This window comes from Mycena indigotica (genome assembly GCF_014461135.1).
Source record: "Mycena indigotica strain 171206Taipei chromosome Unknown Mind.scaff0006, whole genome shotgun sequence".
Taxonomy (NCBI): Eukaryota; Fungi; Basidiomycota; class Agaricomycetes; order Agaricales; family Mycenaceae; genus Mycena; species Mycena indigotica.
This window is the reverse complement of record NW_023503005.1, coordinates 1464122-1476545: the sequence shown is the minus strand read 5'-3', so window position 1 is coordinate 1476545 and position 12424 is coordinate 1464122. Positions and strand designations below refer to the sequence as shown.

Below are 12424 nucleotides of genomic sequence, written 5' to 3'. Positions count from 1 at the left end.
AAATAGAGCTCCATCTTGTCGACCAAAGCGAAGCACTCAGAAAGAAAGGGATGATGAGCTTCCCTCTTGTGTTGAGCAAGCGGTTTGGGTCACAAACTTGTTCAATCTCCTCTACTTTACGAATAACAGCAGCCCGAGAGACGTTAACCATTGCCCATATAGCCAGTGACATATACCGGACAAAAAGAGTGGATCGAATGGCAAGGACGAAAAGCTACCACAACGGTGTCGGGTCGCTGCCATGCTCGAACTGGGTGGACGGCTCCTGATAGCTCTTGCGACGGAAAACTCGGAGAATCGCTTCATCGGCCGTGTCCGGACCGAGCTCACGGACGACATGAAAGGTTTCGCGCTGGGAGCCTGAGGAGCGGGCATGAGTCAGCATAGGCGGAGCAAGGCTGGTCTGGGAAGCATTGGGCTTCAGCGTCGCAAGGGTGCTGCTGCTGTTGGCGACCGTGAGTTGCTGCTGACTTGCCAGTGCAGAATCGGGAGCCGGCTCGTTGCGACGGAGGGCCGTGATTTGGGAGGACAGCGCGTCGATCTGAAGCCGCGAAGTCTGGCGCTCGTCAGAGAGAACAAGCATTGCGTTGCTTTGAGCGTCGCTGTTGTTGGGCTGGGATGCAGACAAGCACATGATCGCACGGTTTTCGCTCGGGGTCAGGGGCGGGGGGAGGTTGAAGTAGTCATCGCGTCTGGGTTTGAGAGTGGAATTCTTGGGGATAGCTGGGACATGGATCGGTTCGACAAAGCCTTCAGCGCCAATAGGAATCGAGCGCAAAACACGTTGCATTGGCGGGGGAATTGGGGGAATCGAGCTCGCCTTGGGTGGTTTTGCGGCGTAATGGTTACGACTCTTGCGAACAATGCGACGCATAATATTCTCCTTCAACACAGCATCTTGCGAGTTTTCGTCGGTGCCGGGGAAGATAGCCTGGGCGACGAGTTTGGGAGAGTGGGCGACGGTGGCAATGGTATTTTGCAGCACTTTGCGCGACAGTATTCCTAGGATATGGCGGCGGTCTTTGGCGTGGACATCGATGAAGGTAGGTATAGGCGAGGAAGGTACAGACTGGGTAGGCATGGTGGAGAGAGACGAAGGATAATTTATGACCATGTCACACAACCAACACGAAGTACAGGTAACTACAAAACTCGAACATCCTCCGAGCTCAACCAGCGGTACGAAGCTCGGAGTGCTTTCGAGTAGCCAATCAACTACGTGGATCAATGGCTATAAGCGACCAGCACTCATTCCACGCAGCGCAGCCAACAATGCTGAAGCATTTAATCAGCCAGTTTCTCGCCGCGATGAAGATGCGCTACATACCTATCCAAGTTTGGTTCGGTCAATCAACACAACTGCAAACGAAAGTGGTGTCGCCAAAAGCAACATGGTGTAAAATGGATCGCTTCTGTGAATGTGTCAGTCTGCCAAAGAAGATACTTGTGTAAACGAGTGGACGGTCAAATGAGCGACAAGGAAAGAGAGTGGGATTAAGGTCATTCGTAGGCGCCAGAAAAGAGTGTGAGTTGCAGTAATGACTGTCGCTGAAAGGAATGTGGCGGCATCAAGACACGACGGGGAAATCGAGACGAGACTACAGATGAGCAACCTGGAAATGTAGTCAGCAAGGGCTTAATGCAGAAGATAATACAAGGAAAAAATGCCAAAGAGTGCGTGTCAAACGAGTGTCAGTTGAAAGAGTGTATGGAGGTTGCTTGTGCGTCCAGCGTCGAAAAGGATTGGATTACATAAGCATTGGCTTAGGAAATGACCAAGAATGTGGCCGACGCTGAACGTAGGGGAAAACTCAAACGGAAGAGAGAAACCAGAAAGCCAACCGTGATACTTCAATAAAATGGCCCAGAATACTAGTAGACAACCTGTGAACTCGATCAGTATGTAAACGAAGAAGAGGGGTCCGAAACGAGTAAAGAACGGCAATTCAAGAGAATGACTTGTAAAATGAGAGTATCGAGGCCGCTCGCTCGCAAATTGACTGCCAAAGTGAAAGACAAACAGCTGTTGCTTGGAATGATTGTGGTCAAAACGGGTGTGAGGGCAGCAAGATGCGCGCGGGTCGACGTCAAAGGAGCGAAACAGATCTAGAGAGTGTGTGCGTGAAACGTATGGGCTGATGAGTGTCGGTAGACCTAAATGATTCTGTGAACATCGTCAGCCAACTATTCGACAGAGTAAGCAGAAAATAATCGAATGGTAAAACAGCGAGCGTTGAACGAGTGGCGGTTAAAAGAGCGTGCTGATTTCGCTAGCGCGAGGAATCATGGCAGTCCAAAAGAATGTGGCGCGTCCTCAAAGGAGAAGAAGAAGGAAATTCAAACGTATTGCTTTGGAGGCTCCGCAGGTCGATTTCTCCAAGTACGATGTTGACTACAGGTGGTCAGTTACCAATCAGTTACAATCAATGGAACGGGAAACGAGTGTGTTTGCAAATGAGTGTGTTGAACGAGCGTGTTGGACACCGCTTGCAGCGCGCTCGGTTCCCTGTAAAAGAGCGAGTCTTCCGAAATGACCGTGGTATGAAGGAGCGTGGCGGGAACTGAGCAGAGAAGATGGCAGAAGATGGCTTGAACAAAACTTGTGACGGCAAAAACCTGGAAATATGATCAGTTGTAGGCTTAAGCCCGGGCACCAGACAAGCAAAAAAGAGAAGGAATTGAGCGAGTGTGATTGAAGGAAAGGCAGTCAAATGAATGGCATGAAGTTCGCCGTTATGCACAGAGCCAAGAAAGAGGGGAGACTCGGGAGAGGGCTTGTAAAATGAGCGTGCTTGGAAGGAAAGTGGCGGCAACTGCACACATGAGACGGCCTGCGGAGAGAAACAGAAAAGATGAAGTTCCAAACCACTAATCGTCTTGATTTTGTTTGCTGCTTGAGTTTAAAATCTATGAAATCAGTATTTGCTGGGGAGATAAAAGGAAAAGAAATGTTTTTGTCCCTGAAAGCGCTGGATAAGCAGGGAATTAAGGCTTTCCACGCAAACACACACCGCAGTCCAACGATTAAACAGCAACGCGGGCGATATCGGCATCGGCCCAGAGCGACTCGAAATCGGGGATCTGTTCGCTGATCGGCGTTGCGACTTTTGACATCACATTCTTCTTCTTTCCGTCAGCAACGGGACTTGGTGCAGTGAGAGCGCTCTTCGGACGCTTGTTGTCGCCAGCAATCACCTTCGCCGAGTCGGACTTATTTACTTTTTGGTCGGATTCCGTTGGGTTCTTTACGCCGGTAACTTCCTCGATTTGGGCCATCATATAAGCCTCGAGGTCGAAGTCTTGGTCAGAAGTGTCTGTTACAGCTGCCTTTTTGGGCTGCACTGGAATGACTGAAGCAGCCGGCTGTTTAGCCCGTTTTCCACGAGAGAATTCGTCGATGAGCGCCTTGAGGTCGTCGAGGTCGTCGTCGTTTGACTTTTTAGCCTGTTCGTTTGTTACTGGAACTGGTGTAGTCACTTCCGCTTTCACGGTTGGCTTGCTGGCTTGATTGTTCGATTTTTGTATGAATCGAACTTTCTTGCTTCTTTGTGCGGTCTACGACAGCAGGTTTTTCGGGATTTGATTCGGTGGCGACACCCGGGTTGGGAGGAGGAGTGATGACGGTGCAAATGTCATTCTCAAGACTGACACTGACGACCGAATTGGGAGCGGGGGGCGGAATGACTTGGGCATGCTCTAGTTCCATTTCCTCGGTCGGCGAGGCGCTGGCAGCTACACCGCATTCCCCTTGTCGGCTATTGGGGGGTGTCGCTTCTAGGCATTGGTGAGAGGGCATGTGCTGGCGTTCATTATGTGGGAGGGCAGGTTCATTATATGGGAAATGCGTGATAGCAGATGGAGAAGCTACAGGAAAGTTAGACGGGAAAAAACAGATAGTGTTCACACTTGCCTTGTGCGGCTTGGACAGGTGGAGTCCAGATGTACTCCAGTGGTCGGCCAGTGAATTCCGCATCCATTTCGCCATCCTCGCGAAGCCAATGAGGCTCCATGTCTAGGTCGTTGAGTTCGTTCATGGTTTGTAACGCAATATGAAGATTCCACAGGTGTGTAGCATCTGCGGCGGAGGTGGGCTCTGGCGCCATCTCGATTATGGTAGTTGTATATGGCACGTGATGATCGATTGGAAGGACCCAAGGCCACGGACGCATGAAGGATGCTGCTGTCTGAGGCAGGTTGATGATTAGGGGGGCTGGTGGGAAGGTCGATTTGACGATTCTAGATTTCTTTTGCTTAGAAGACAGTGGACGGGTGAGCTTAGTGCGCTTGGTAGGCCGCTCGTTGATTTCTTTGCGATCGCAGGTTCGTTTGTTGGGTTGGACGGCGGAAGCATACAGGTTATTTGGCTTTAGACACTGAAGACTAAGCTCTTGCAAGTTAAGGGCCGCCAGCGGTGCATTAGATTTCAGTATCTGGAGGCTTGAAGCCATGGTGAAATCGAAGGATGTAGACAACATTGTGATGTGTTTTAGGCAGGTGGGCTGGTTTGAGAGCAAAGTCGGAGCGAAGGAGCAATCGTGACGGTCACTTGTTTCACGCTGGATGATCAGGCGGAAAGCGGCACAATGTCTTGACTCTTGACTGGTCATGGACTCGTCGTGGCAAGAATGAGACCGCATTCCGAGTCTCCACCTGAAGCTCAGATCGTACATAGCCGCAAAAATGGCCGCCTCGTCACCGCGCATATTTGAACTTAGCTAAAGTGTGAAGTCTGCCAAAATGCAGTATATATAACATTCATACACAAGGAAGGGATAACACAGGAATTTCAGGAGTTGGATCGGCCTGAAACAGATATGCCAAAAGGCCACAATAAACCACTGTAACCAGATCAGGTGACATATTTGGAAGCAAGGGGGGACACACCAATGACAGCACATCCCGAGAGACGAGCGAATCTCAGTGGTTCCTGGTACTCGATCGATGTGAAAACAAAGCCTGTTAACATAAGAAGAGAGATAAGCGGTCATTCAAGGAAGCACTAACCGCCCAAAAACAAGACAAAACTGGAGGTGGGTTCGAGGATCATTGGCAGAGGTTTGTTCATGCTGGTGACACCCAAGAGGACGATCATCCTGAGAAAATTAGACCCAGCTCAGACGACAGCAAGAGCGACCAACGGGAATAGGAAAAGAAATGTACTCTATAGACGTTCAGACATCGAAGATTAAAATTTGGGTATATGTGACCTACCGCGCCACGTTCACTCTCAGCCAGCCAGTTGACAGTCAAATTTGGGGTATTTGCGAGTGTCACTGAAAATTGTCAAGGGATTGCGGAACATGGTGGAAATGGCTTACCAAGGCATGTCATAGTCAGTGGCAGAATAAGGCCACCGATGACCTCCATGCGCATGTTCAACGATAGAAGATGCAGCGACGCCGAAAAAAGATGGCGCGAAGCATGATACATAGCCTAAAAGTGTCGAATGAGGTTGCATCGGTAATGATAGACTCACAATAAGTGCCACAGCCAGCACCACCGATGTCGCTGAATACGTAAACCCAATGTAGGCAGGAAAAACATTGTGTGTCACAAGCAATTCGGCAGGGTAACCAACACTAGAATTCTGGTCATGGTCAGCTCCGTCGGGGTTGGCGTTTGCTGGTGGGCGGAAGCAGACATAAAGGCCCAATACTAGTTGAATCGGTCATCCGCAAGACTTGAATCTGATTTATCGCCTCACCTAAACAGAGCAAAGCGAGCTTATCACGAAGAGTCAACACGAAGTGCTTGGGTTGGCAATACAAACTTACAGCTCTGCTCGTCCCCAAGGGATCGGTCCTCAGACGCGGCGAAATGGTGTCTTCCGAAAGGCGGTATGTCGAGAGTGAAATGATAAAGTGGCAAGAGAAAGACCACATGAGTATAATCCTCAGTTGGTGAACAACTGTCCAGCATCAGAGCGCGGGGACTGGATGGAGGGTATTCACACCTAACGGCCGGCCTTGGGTGATTGGTTTCCCTGTGGCTAGGAGGTACCCGCCGTAACATAGAACTATAAAGCATCAGTTAAGTACGCACGCCGTACAAATGTGTCTGTGACGCACGGTTACTACACAGTATCCACCCTACGACTGGGATAGGGAATTGAGACAAGAGAAAATAGAGCAGATATCACTGACCCAGCATTGGTATCAACTGGAGTTGGCACTGATGCAGGGCATGAATCTGTGTGAAAACATTTCAGAGACTGAACTCAGGCTTGAAGATCAAAGCACACACCGCAACCATCTGTTGGAGTCTAGACAAGTTCAGCAAAGGGGGATAGAGAAGGTATTGGATCTCACATATTGCCCTGCCTTGAGTTGAGTGCATAAGCATAGAACAGACAATAACAACTTACCGCAGAGAAGACTGCAACAAGTCTCGGGTGAGAGCGGGCTATGTCCCGAAGGCAAAGATCCACAATCTGGAGACAAATTATGCTTGTATGCTACAACCTTTAAGTCAATACCTTCAAAAGGGGCACCAATGAGAGAATGCATGCTGGTGAATGCGTAATCAACAGCTGCAGCTCGAGGGAGTGGCAAGAATACCGGAGGAGAAGACATTTGGATGCTTGCTAGAAAAGAGATACTAGAAAAAAGTCATCATCTGCTGGCAACAGGCAGATTTCGACAAACGGTCAATGGTATGAATGCAACAGGAGCCCCTGAAGGTAAGTTTAGCGCGGCCTATCGACAAGGAAAACACAAGTCGACATACAAAGGAAGTATTCAGGATGAGGGAGACTCGGACGCGGAGAATCTTCACTCTCGTGCTGAACAAGTGGTTTTGGTTGAGTGGCCATGGAATACCCTGTCACACACTTGCGTGGCAGAGGAGTTATTCCTCTCAAATTAGCCTTTGCCACAGAGCTGTATGTCTGTGCCCAACAAAAGATTGGATCGACTGAAGAAAGGGAAGACTACCACAATGAGCTCTTGCCACTGTAACGAAAGTGGGACTCGTATCGTCCGTGTAGCTTTAGGGTTGCTCCGAGGCTGCTCGTCCCAGACAGAATCCAATCCCCATACTGTCTCAAGCCCATCGATGCGTGTCGAGGGCGCCCCCCCAAGATCGACGTTATAATTTTTTTCCGGTGGTGATGGACTGTGAGAACAAGGTTGCTTTTTTGATCCCTTCTCTTCTGCCCGCCATAGCGGCGCTTGCCGATTACCAGTCCACACTAATCCAGCACGCAATGGAGATCGGCGCACTCAAACTCGGCTCCTTCACCCTCAAATCTAGTCAGTGAGCAAGGGTGAGCACAGGCGATCTTTGTGCCACCTTGTCGCATGAACGAGTCAAGGATTTCGCCCTACTTCTTCAACGCCAGCTTGCTCAGCTCTGGGCCCATCCTTACTGTTCTTTCGTCCGCTTACGCGGGCACGATCGTCGACGCGCTAAACTCGGCCGAGTCGCCGCTTCCGACCTTTTTTTATGTTATTGACATCTTATTTGGCCAGCCTACAAAGGCATTCCCTTCGCTGCAACCACTGCGCTCGTGCTCCATATTCCACGCCGAATACAACCTTCTACAACCTTGGGGTTGCAACAAACAAAAATTTTATGGATCAATACGCTGTATTGCACGCTCATGTGTGCCCTCATCATAATTCCTGTACTCAACGAGCTTTGTTTCACCAAATACACCTTGACAAGTCACAAGCTCAATACGACCGTGTGGCCCGTGGGTACAAGTAATTGTCAATTTTATAGAGTTCATTTGACAAGCAACTTGCGTAAATAAGTTGTTAACAGACCAAGTTTAACAATGGTGAAATTCCATAACTTAGTTTGGTCCAATAAACTGGTATAATATTCTACGAACTAGGCCAGAGAGATGCTACATAAAGCGCCTCAGCTGATGCTACGCGGTTGTAACAAAAACTCACCTCTGGATCGTTCTGGTATATAGTCTGCGAGAAATTGAATCTCACTCCTCAAGGAATGAAATCAACACATACCATCACCATGCCTGCTCCAACGGCTGCCAACAGGCTTTCTCCCCAGTTGCCCGTTCGACCGACGAGCCCCCTTCCTCGAGCAACAATCCACAGACTTTCCAGCCCCTTGGGAAGCGTATACATCGCCAGCTCGCCGCGACGACGCTCGTCCTCAAAGAAAAGCGCCAGCCCACACGATAGACCCGAGATCCACCAAGTATACCGCGAGATCAACGCATCAGTAACCTTCTGCGGTACAACTCGTCGCAGTGCAGGGGAAGCCATGATGCGTTCATATAGCCTGTGTTTAATGCACCAAACGGCTGTGGGCGTCGTCAAACACTGCGAACTATCACGGAAAACAACGCTGACCTTGGCAGATCGTGACAAACGCGCCTAAAAACGCGGAACTCCGGAGACTGCCCACGGTCGCGTGAGAAAGCACCTTGGAAGGGTTATTGCGAAACAACTTCCATCGCAATGCCAGAGTGGGCACGAAATGTAAGGCAGCGTATATTGGCAGCATCCATTGCGCGACTTCGAGAAAGCGCGTGAGGCCAACTGCAAGACAGCTGTCGGACATGGGATGGAGTCCTGCACACGGAAGGTATCGTGGAATGCTCGAGTGGTCTCCTGAAAGAATCTGCTGGCGGAGGGACTGGAGTGTGACAAGGTTGGACGGAGTTACATCTGCCCGAGCCATAACTTTTTCCAGCGCGTTGACATCGAAGATGCTTTCTTGGACGACTTGCCGGTTGTAACTGAACGAGTCTGGTGACGCTTTGCTTGCTTCCTGGATCCTACCTTCACATTTACTCAGTCAATAGAGGATCGCGGGAAACTCACCAGTTCACATATGACCGCGGAAGAGTGTCTGGGCGCAAGAAGAAGGCATACATAATCTGGCCGCAAGCCAACGCAAAGACGATCGAAGCGCCATGGGGGATGCTGATGCCCCAGTGCTCAGAGTAGTCGTTGTAAATACCCTGCAGTCCGCTGTCGACCAGTCAGTATTAACCGACCAGGCCGAGTGCAACAGACCGGACAAAGAGCTGTTGAGCAAACATGACTCGTCTACTCCGTTTCTCCCACATTAGAGCGAGACCACCAGCGATCGCCCCCGCGACAGCTGCATGCCAACGTCGACCATGTTGTTGCCTCAGTATCAATCGCGCTTGAGTGCTAAGAGAAAGACGAGGGGCACGACGCGTAAGACCAGGCGTGGCCAGACCGGACTCTGGGGAGAGCGGTGAATCCAAGTCCCGAGGAGAGGGTGGAAAGATGATGGGAAATGAGTTGACTAGTAGTTTGTAGAGTCCAGCAAATGTTCCTAGACACGATTAAATCCCATGATTGGGCTATAGCAGCTACGCACCTAGCATCGCTGCGAACCGGAAGGTATCTTGACCAAATATGGCGTGTCGAACGAGCGCAAACCATTGGGATCTAAAAGGTGGATCAGACTGGAAGACAATGAAGGCGACGAATAAGGACTTGGGGATCCTTCGGGCCTTGATTAGGGCCAGAAGAAGGTTGAAAGAGGCTCGAATGGTAAAGCCTAATGTCGCCGACCCTAGCCGTCAAAAGTTACCAGACCACCCGCCAGAACAAGACGCAACATACGAGCGGTACCGGCTACAGCATGGTCCAGACACTGGCGCAGAGTTGAGAGATAAATGATAGGCTCCCCCTTGTCGCGCCAGAGAACTTTGCGGGCATCTCCAAGCCTGTCGCGGTGGATGGCAAGAGAAACGAGATTCTCAAACGACAAGTCGTTGGAATGATTCAACTTGGGCCGTTTGGGATATGGTGGAGGTTGGGGTTCAAGTGCCATGATGTTCCTTTGTCATTTTTGGATTTCCTATGTTATGAAGCGGGAAGGAAAGCCTTTTTTTTCACCGGGACCGGGATCGTGGGTAGTGATAGGCAGGTACCAATCATCCCTTGCCCTCAACTGCCCTGCGAGACTCATGAGCTCAGACGGCTTTGGCGTCGGCAATACGACCCTACATATTTGCGAAGTGCTCTGGGAAGAGTGGGAAGCTAAATTTAGCCACGGCTTCGAAGTCACGAATTCCCAGCTGCTTATGACTACCCAGCATAAATTACATTGAGGAAACACAAACACTCTTCGTTGTTGGTACATTTGGATTCGCTTTTTCATGCGCCTTGTCGTGCCTTTGCCCTCCAGGCTGCGTTTCCTCCGATGCCAATACCAAAGCTGCCAAAAGCGCCACCAGGGCCAGCGCTCGCAGGTACACTGGGTTCAATGGGGGTATATGGCGAGCCATTGGCGCCGACTGACTCTGTGCGACCATGTCCACCCATACGCCCTGTCCCCGGTTGGAATGTGGGTCGATAAGACGTCATCGGCATCGATTGGATGGAGAGGAACTTGTTGGGCAGCGGGCGATCGTCAGTGTTGAACTGGGTAAGATAAGCATTAACAAAATAAGACGGAAATTTCAGCAGCTCACCTGGAACTCCAGTCCAATACCGTCTGCTTCAGAGACGTCAAGAAGCTTAACAAGCTTCTTGCCGATGGCGTTCAGGCGCTCTACATCGTCCTTGATTCTTGTCCAGACCTGAATCCGGTCCACCTTGCTACGCAGGCTAACAACAGCGCCACAAATCAAGTCTTGACCCTCTTCCAGTTCTTCTCCGACCAACGCCATGGCTAGCCAGTTCCAACATCTATCGAGCAGTTGCGGATTGTTTTTCATCGTCAAAACCCATTTGCCACCGTTAGCATTGGCCTCGTCTTCCCACATCGGCTTAATGCCTGACTTGAAAAGATGGTAGTTTGAATTGCGCTCAAGGTGTGATGGTGGCTTGAGCCAGTTGAAGTAACGGCAGAACTCTTCTACAGTTGAGAACTCTCCGACCACCGTCAGCCCTGCTTCATAGTCGTTCGACTCTGTGTGTGCCGAGGGGAAAGTTTCCTGACCAGCGGAAGGCGACGAGGTCGGATTGGGGGTGGGTTGGGCAGTGGCAGGGGTAAATGGGACCTTGGCCTTGGTGTCGTGGTAGATGGTCCTTGACAGGGTAAGCGACACTCGTCGAACGGCCAAACCACTCACCAAGGATACTCGAGAGGATGTTCTGGGGCCTTCATCGGAAATCCCGGCGTTTTCGGATCCTCTATCATCTCTGGTTCGGGTGGCTTTGCGGTGCCGTCGATGCTAAGAGCACGGGTCTTTGCAAGACGAGCTGTGATGGCGTCCAGACTAGGAATATTTTTGTAGCCGACTCGTGGTGTTCCTTTCTTCTCTACAGGCGCCGTTTCTAGGTTCAGCTTCTCAAGCTTTTCTGACGTCAAATCAGCATCTCCACCAGGGACTGCCGTCTCATTTGAGGGTGTGCCAGATCTGGAGGAAGAGCTGAGTGCAGAGGGTGAAACGGATCGAGTTGAAGGTGCATTGACTGCAATCGAATCGTTGGTGGAGGCGACCGACGTCGTCGAGTTGGTCCGAAGAGTGAATGCGGAAAGTCGTGGTCGGGCTGCTGCATTCGCTGGAGCGGGAGGTGTAGCGGCCCCATTGGTATGAGCGTTATTTATGCGAGCTGCGAGTTGACCGAGGGAGGGGAGCCTATTTGGCTGGGGTTTCGACTGCTGATCTGCCATTGCTTCGGTTATCTGTGTGCTTTTCACTGCCGCTTATGAGTGGAGGAAACAAGGGAGCAGAAGTGACGCAGTCACAAATGGTTGTGGTCAAACGGCAAGAGCAACTCGATCATACATTTGATGGGCTTGAATCTTAATTTACTTCCCAACACCCATCGCTTCTCGCACCTTAACCAGCATATCCTCCACAGTCACCGTCTGGCCAAATGCCTCGACAAACTGTCCCTGAGGGTCCATCAAGTACACAAATATCGAGTGGTCCACCAAATAGTCGTCATTCGCAGTGGTATTTGGTGGCGTTGAAAAGTAGACGCGATATGCTTTGCACATAGCCTTGATCTCCTGATACGAACCAACCAAACCAGTGAATCCCGGGCGGAAATCTTTCAAATAGACTGATATCCGCGCTGGGCTGTCTCTTGCTGGATCGACAGAGACGAATACCGGATTGAACACTTTCCCGTGTTCCTTTTCTACCACAAGTTGAGCTCCTTAGTGATTGGTATGAAGTCGCGTACCTGCAGCATCCAGAAACAATCCCATCTTATCGAGTTCAGCAGGGCAAATGTCGGGACAATTGGTGAATCCAAAGTAGACCAACGACCATTTGCCCAACAAATCTTTTTCAGTGTATGTCTTCCCATCATGAGTTTTGAGGGAAAATGGACCACCGACAGCTGGCCGCCCATAAGATTTGCTAGCGCGTTCCTGCTCTAAAGTTGTTGAATGAATGGGGCGTGTTGCAAGTAGCTTGATGCGCACCCTGCTGTTCAATGAGTTTTGCCTTCTCGTGGCGGAAGTACCATAACAGACCCAGTCCTGTAACTATAAACAGAGCTGCAGATTTGGG

The 12424-nt window shown here is 50.4% G+C and overlaps 4 protein-coding genes across 4 annotated transcripts; all 4 read right to left on the bottom strand.

Moving 5' to 3' along the window:
* Nucleotides 1-214: 214 nt before the first annotated feature.
* MIND_00684700 (uncharacterized protein) lies at nucleotides 215-1114 on the bottom strand (the record flags this gene model as incomplete). Its single annotated transcript, XM_037363556.1, has 1 exon — nucleotides 215-1114. The coding sequence occupies one exon, from the start codon at nucleotides 1112-1114 to the stop codon at nucleotides 215-217; it is 900 nt and encodes a 299-aa protein (XP_037219200.1).
* A 3641-nt stretch (nucleotides 1115-4755) lies between these two features.
* Nucleotides 4756-7124, bottom strand: MIND_00684600 (uncharacterized protein; the record flags this gene model as incomplete). The annotated part of the gene is made up of 19 exons (XM_037363555.1): nucleotides 6727-7124; nucleotides 6645-6673; nucleotides 6558-6597; nucleotides 6476-6507; nucleotides 6365-6430; nucleotides 6309-6316; nucleotides 6244-6262; nucleotides 6144-6189; nucleotides 6069-6095; nucleotides 5954-6016; nucleotides 5775-5908; nucleotides 5705-5723; nucleotides 5477-5655; nucleotides 5319-5433; nucleotides 5212-5273; nucleotides 5139-5161; nucleotides 5005-5093; nucleotides 4885-4956; nucleotides 4756-4838 (listed from the first exon to the last, which is right to left on the bottom strand). Exons 1-19 carry the CDS (start codon nucleotides 6809-6811, stop codon nucleotides 4756-4758), a joined length of 1191 nt encoding a protein of 396 aa, XP_037219199.1. The 5' UTR covers nucleotides 6812-7124.
* A 671-nt stretch (nucleotides 7125-7795) lies between these two features.
* Nucleotides 7796-9783, bottom strand: MIND_00684500 (uncharacterized protein; the record flags this gene model as incomplete). The annotated part of the gene is made up of 8 exons (XM_037363554.1): nucleotides 7796-7849; nucleotides 7899-7922; nucleotides 7971-8272; nucleotides 8322-8749; nucleotides 8796-8945; nucleotides 8991-9279; nucleotides 9325-9522; nucleotides 9573-9783. The coding sequence occupies 8 exons, from the start codon at nucleotides 9781-9783 to the stop codon at nucleotides 7796-7798; spliced, it is 1656 nt and encodes a 551-aa protein (XP_037219198.1).
* Nucleotides 9784-10109: 326 nt separating this feature from the next.
* Nucleotides 10110-11574, bottom strand: MIND_00684400 (uncharacterized protein; the record flags this gene model as incomplete). The annotated part of the gene is made up of 3 exons (XM_037363553.1): nucleotides 10110-10376; nucleotides 10427-10985; nucleotides 11030-11574. The coding sequence occupies 3 exons, from the start codon at nucleotides 11572-11574 to the stop codon at nucleotides 10110-10112; spliced, it is 1371 nt and encodes a 456-aa protein (XP_037219197.1).
* Nucleotides 11575-12424: the final 850 nt, after the last annotated feature.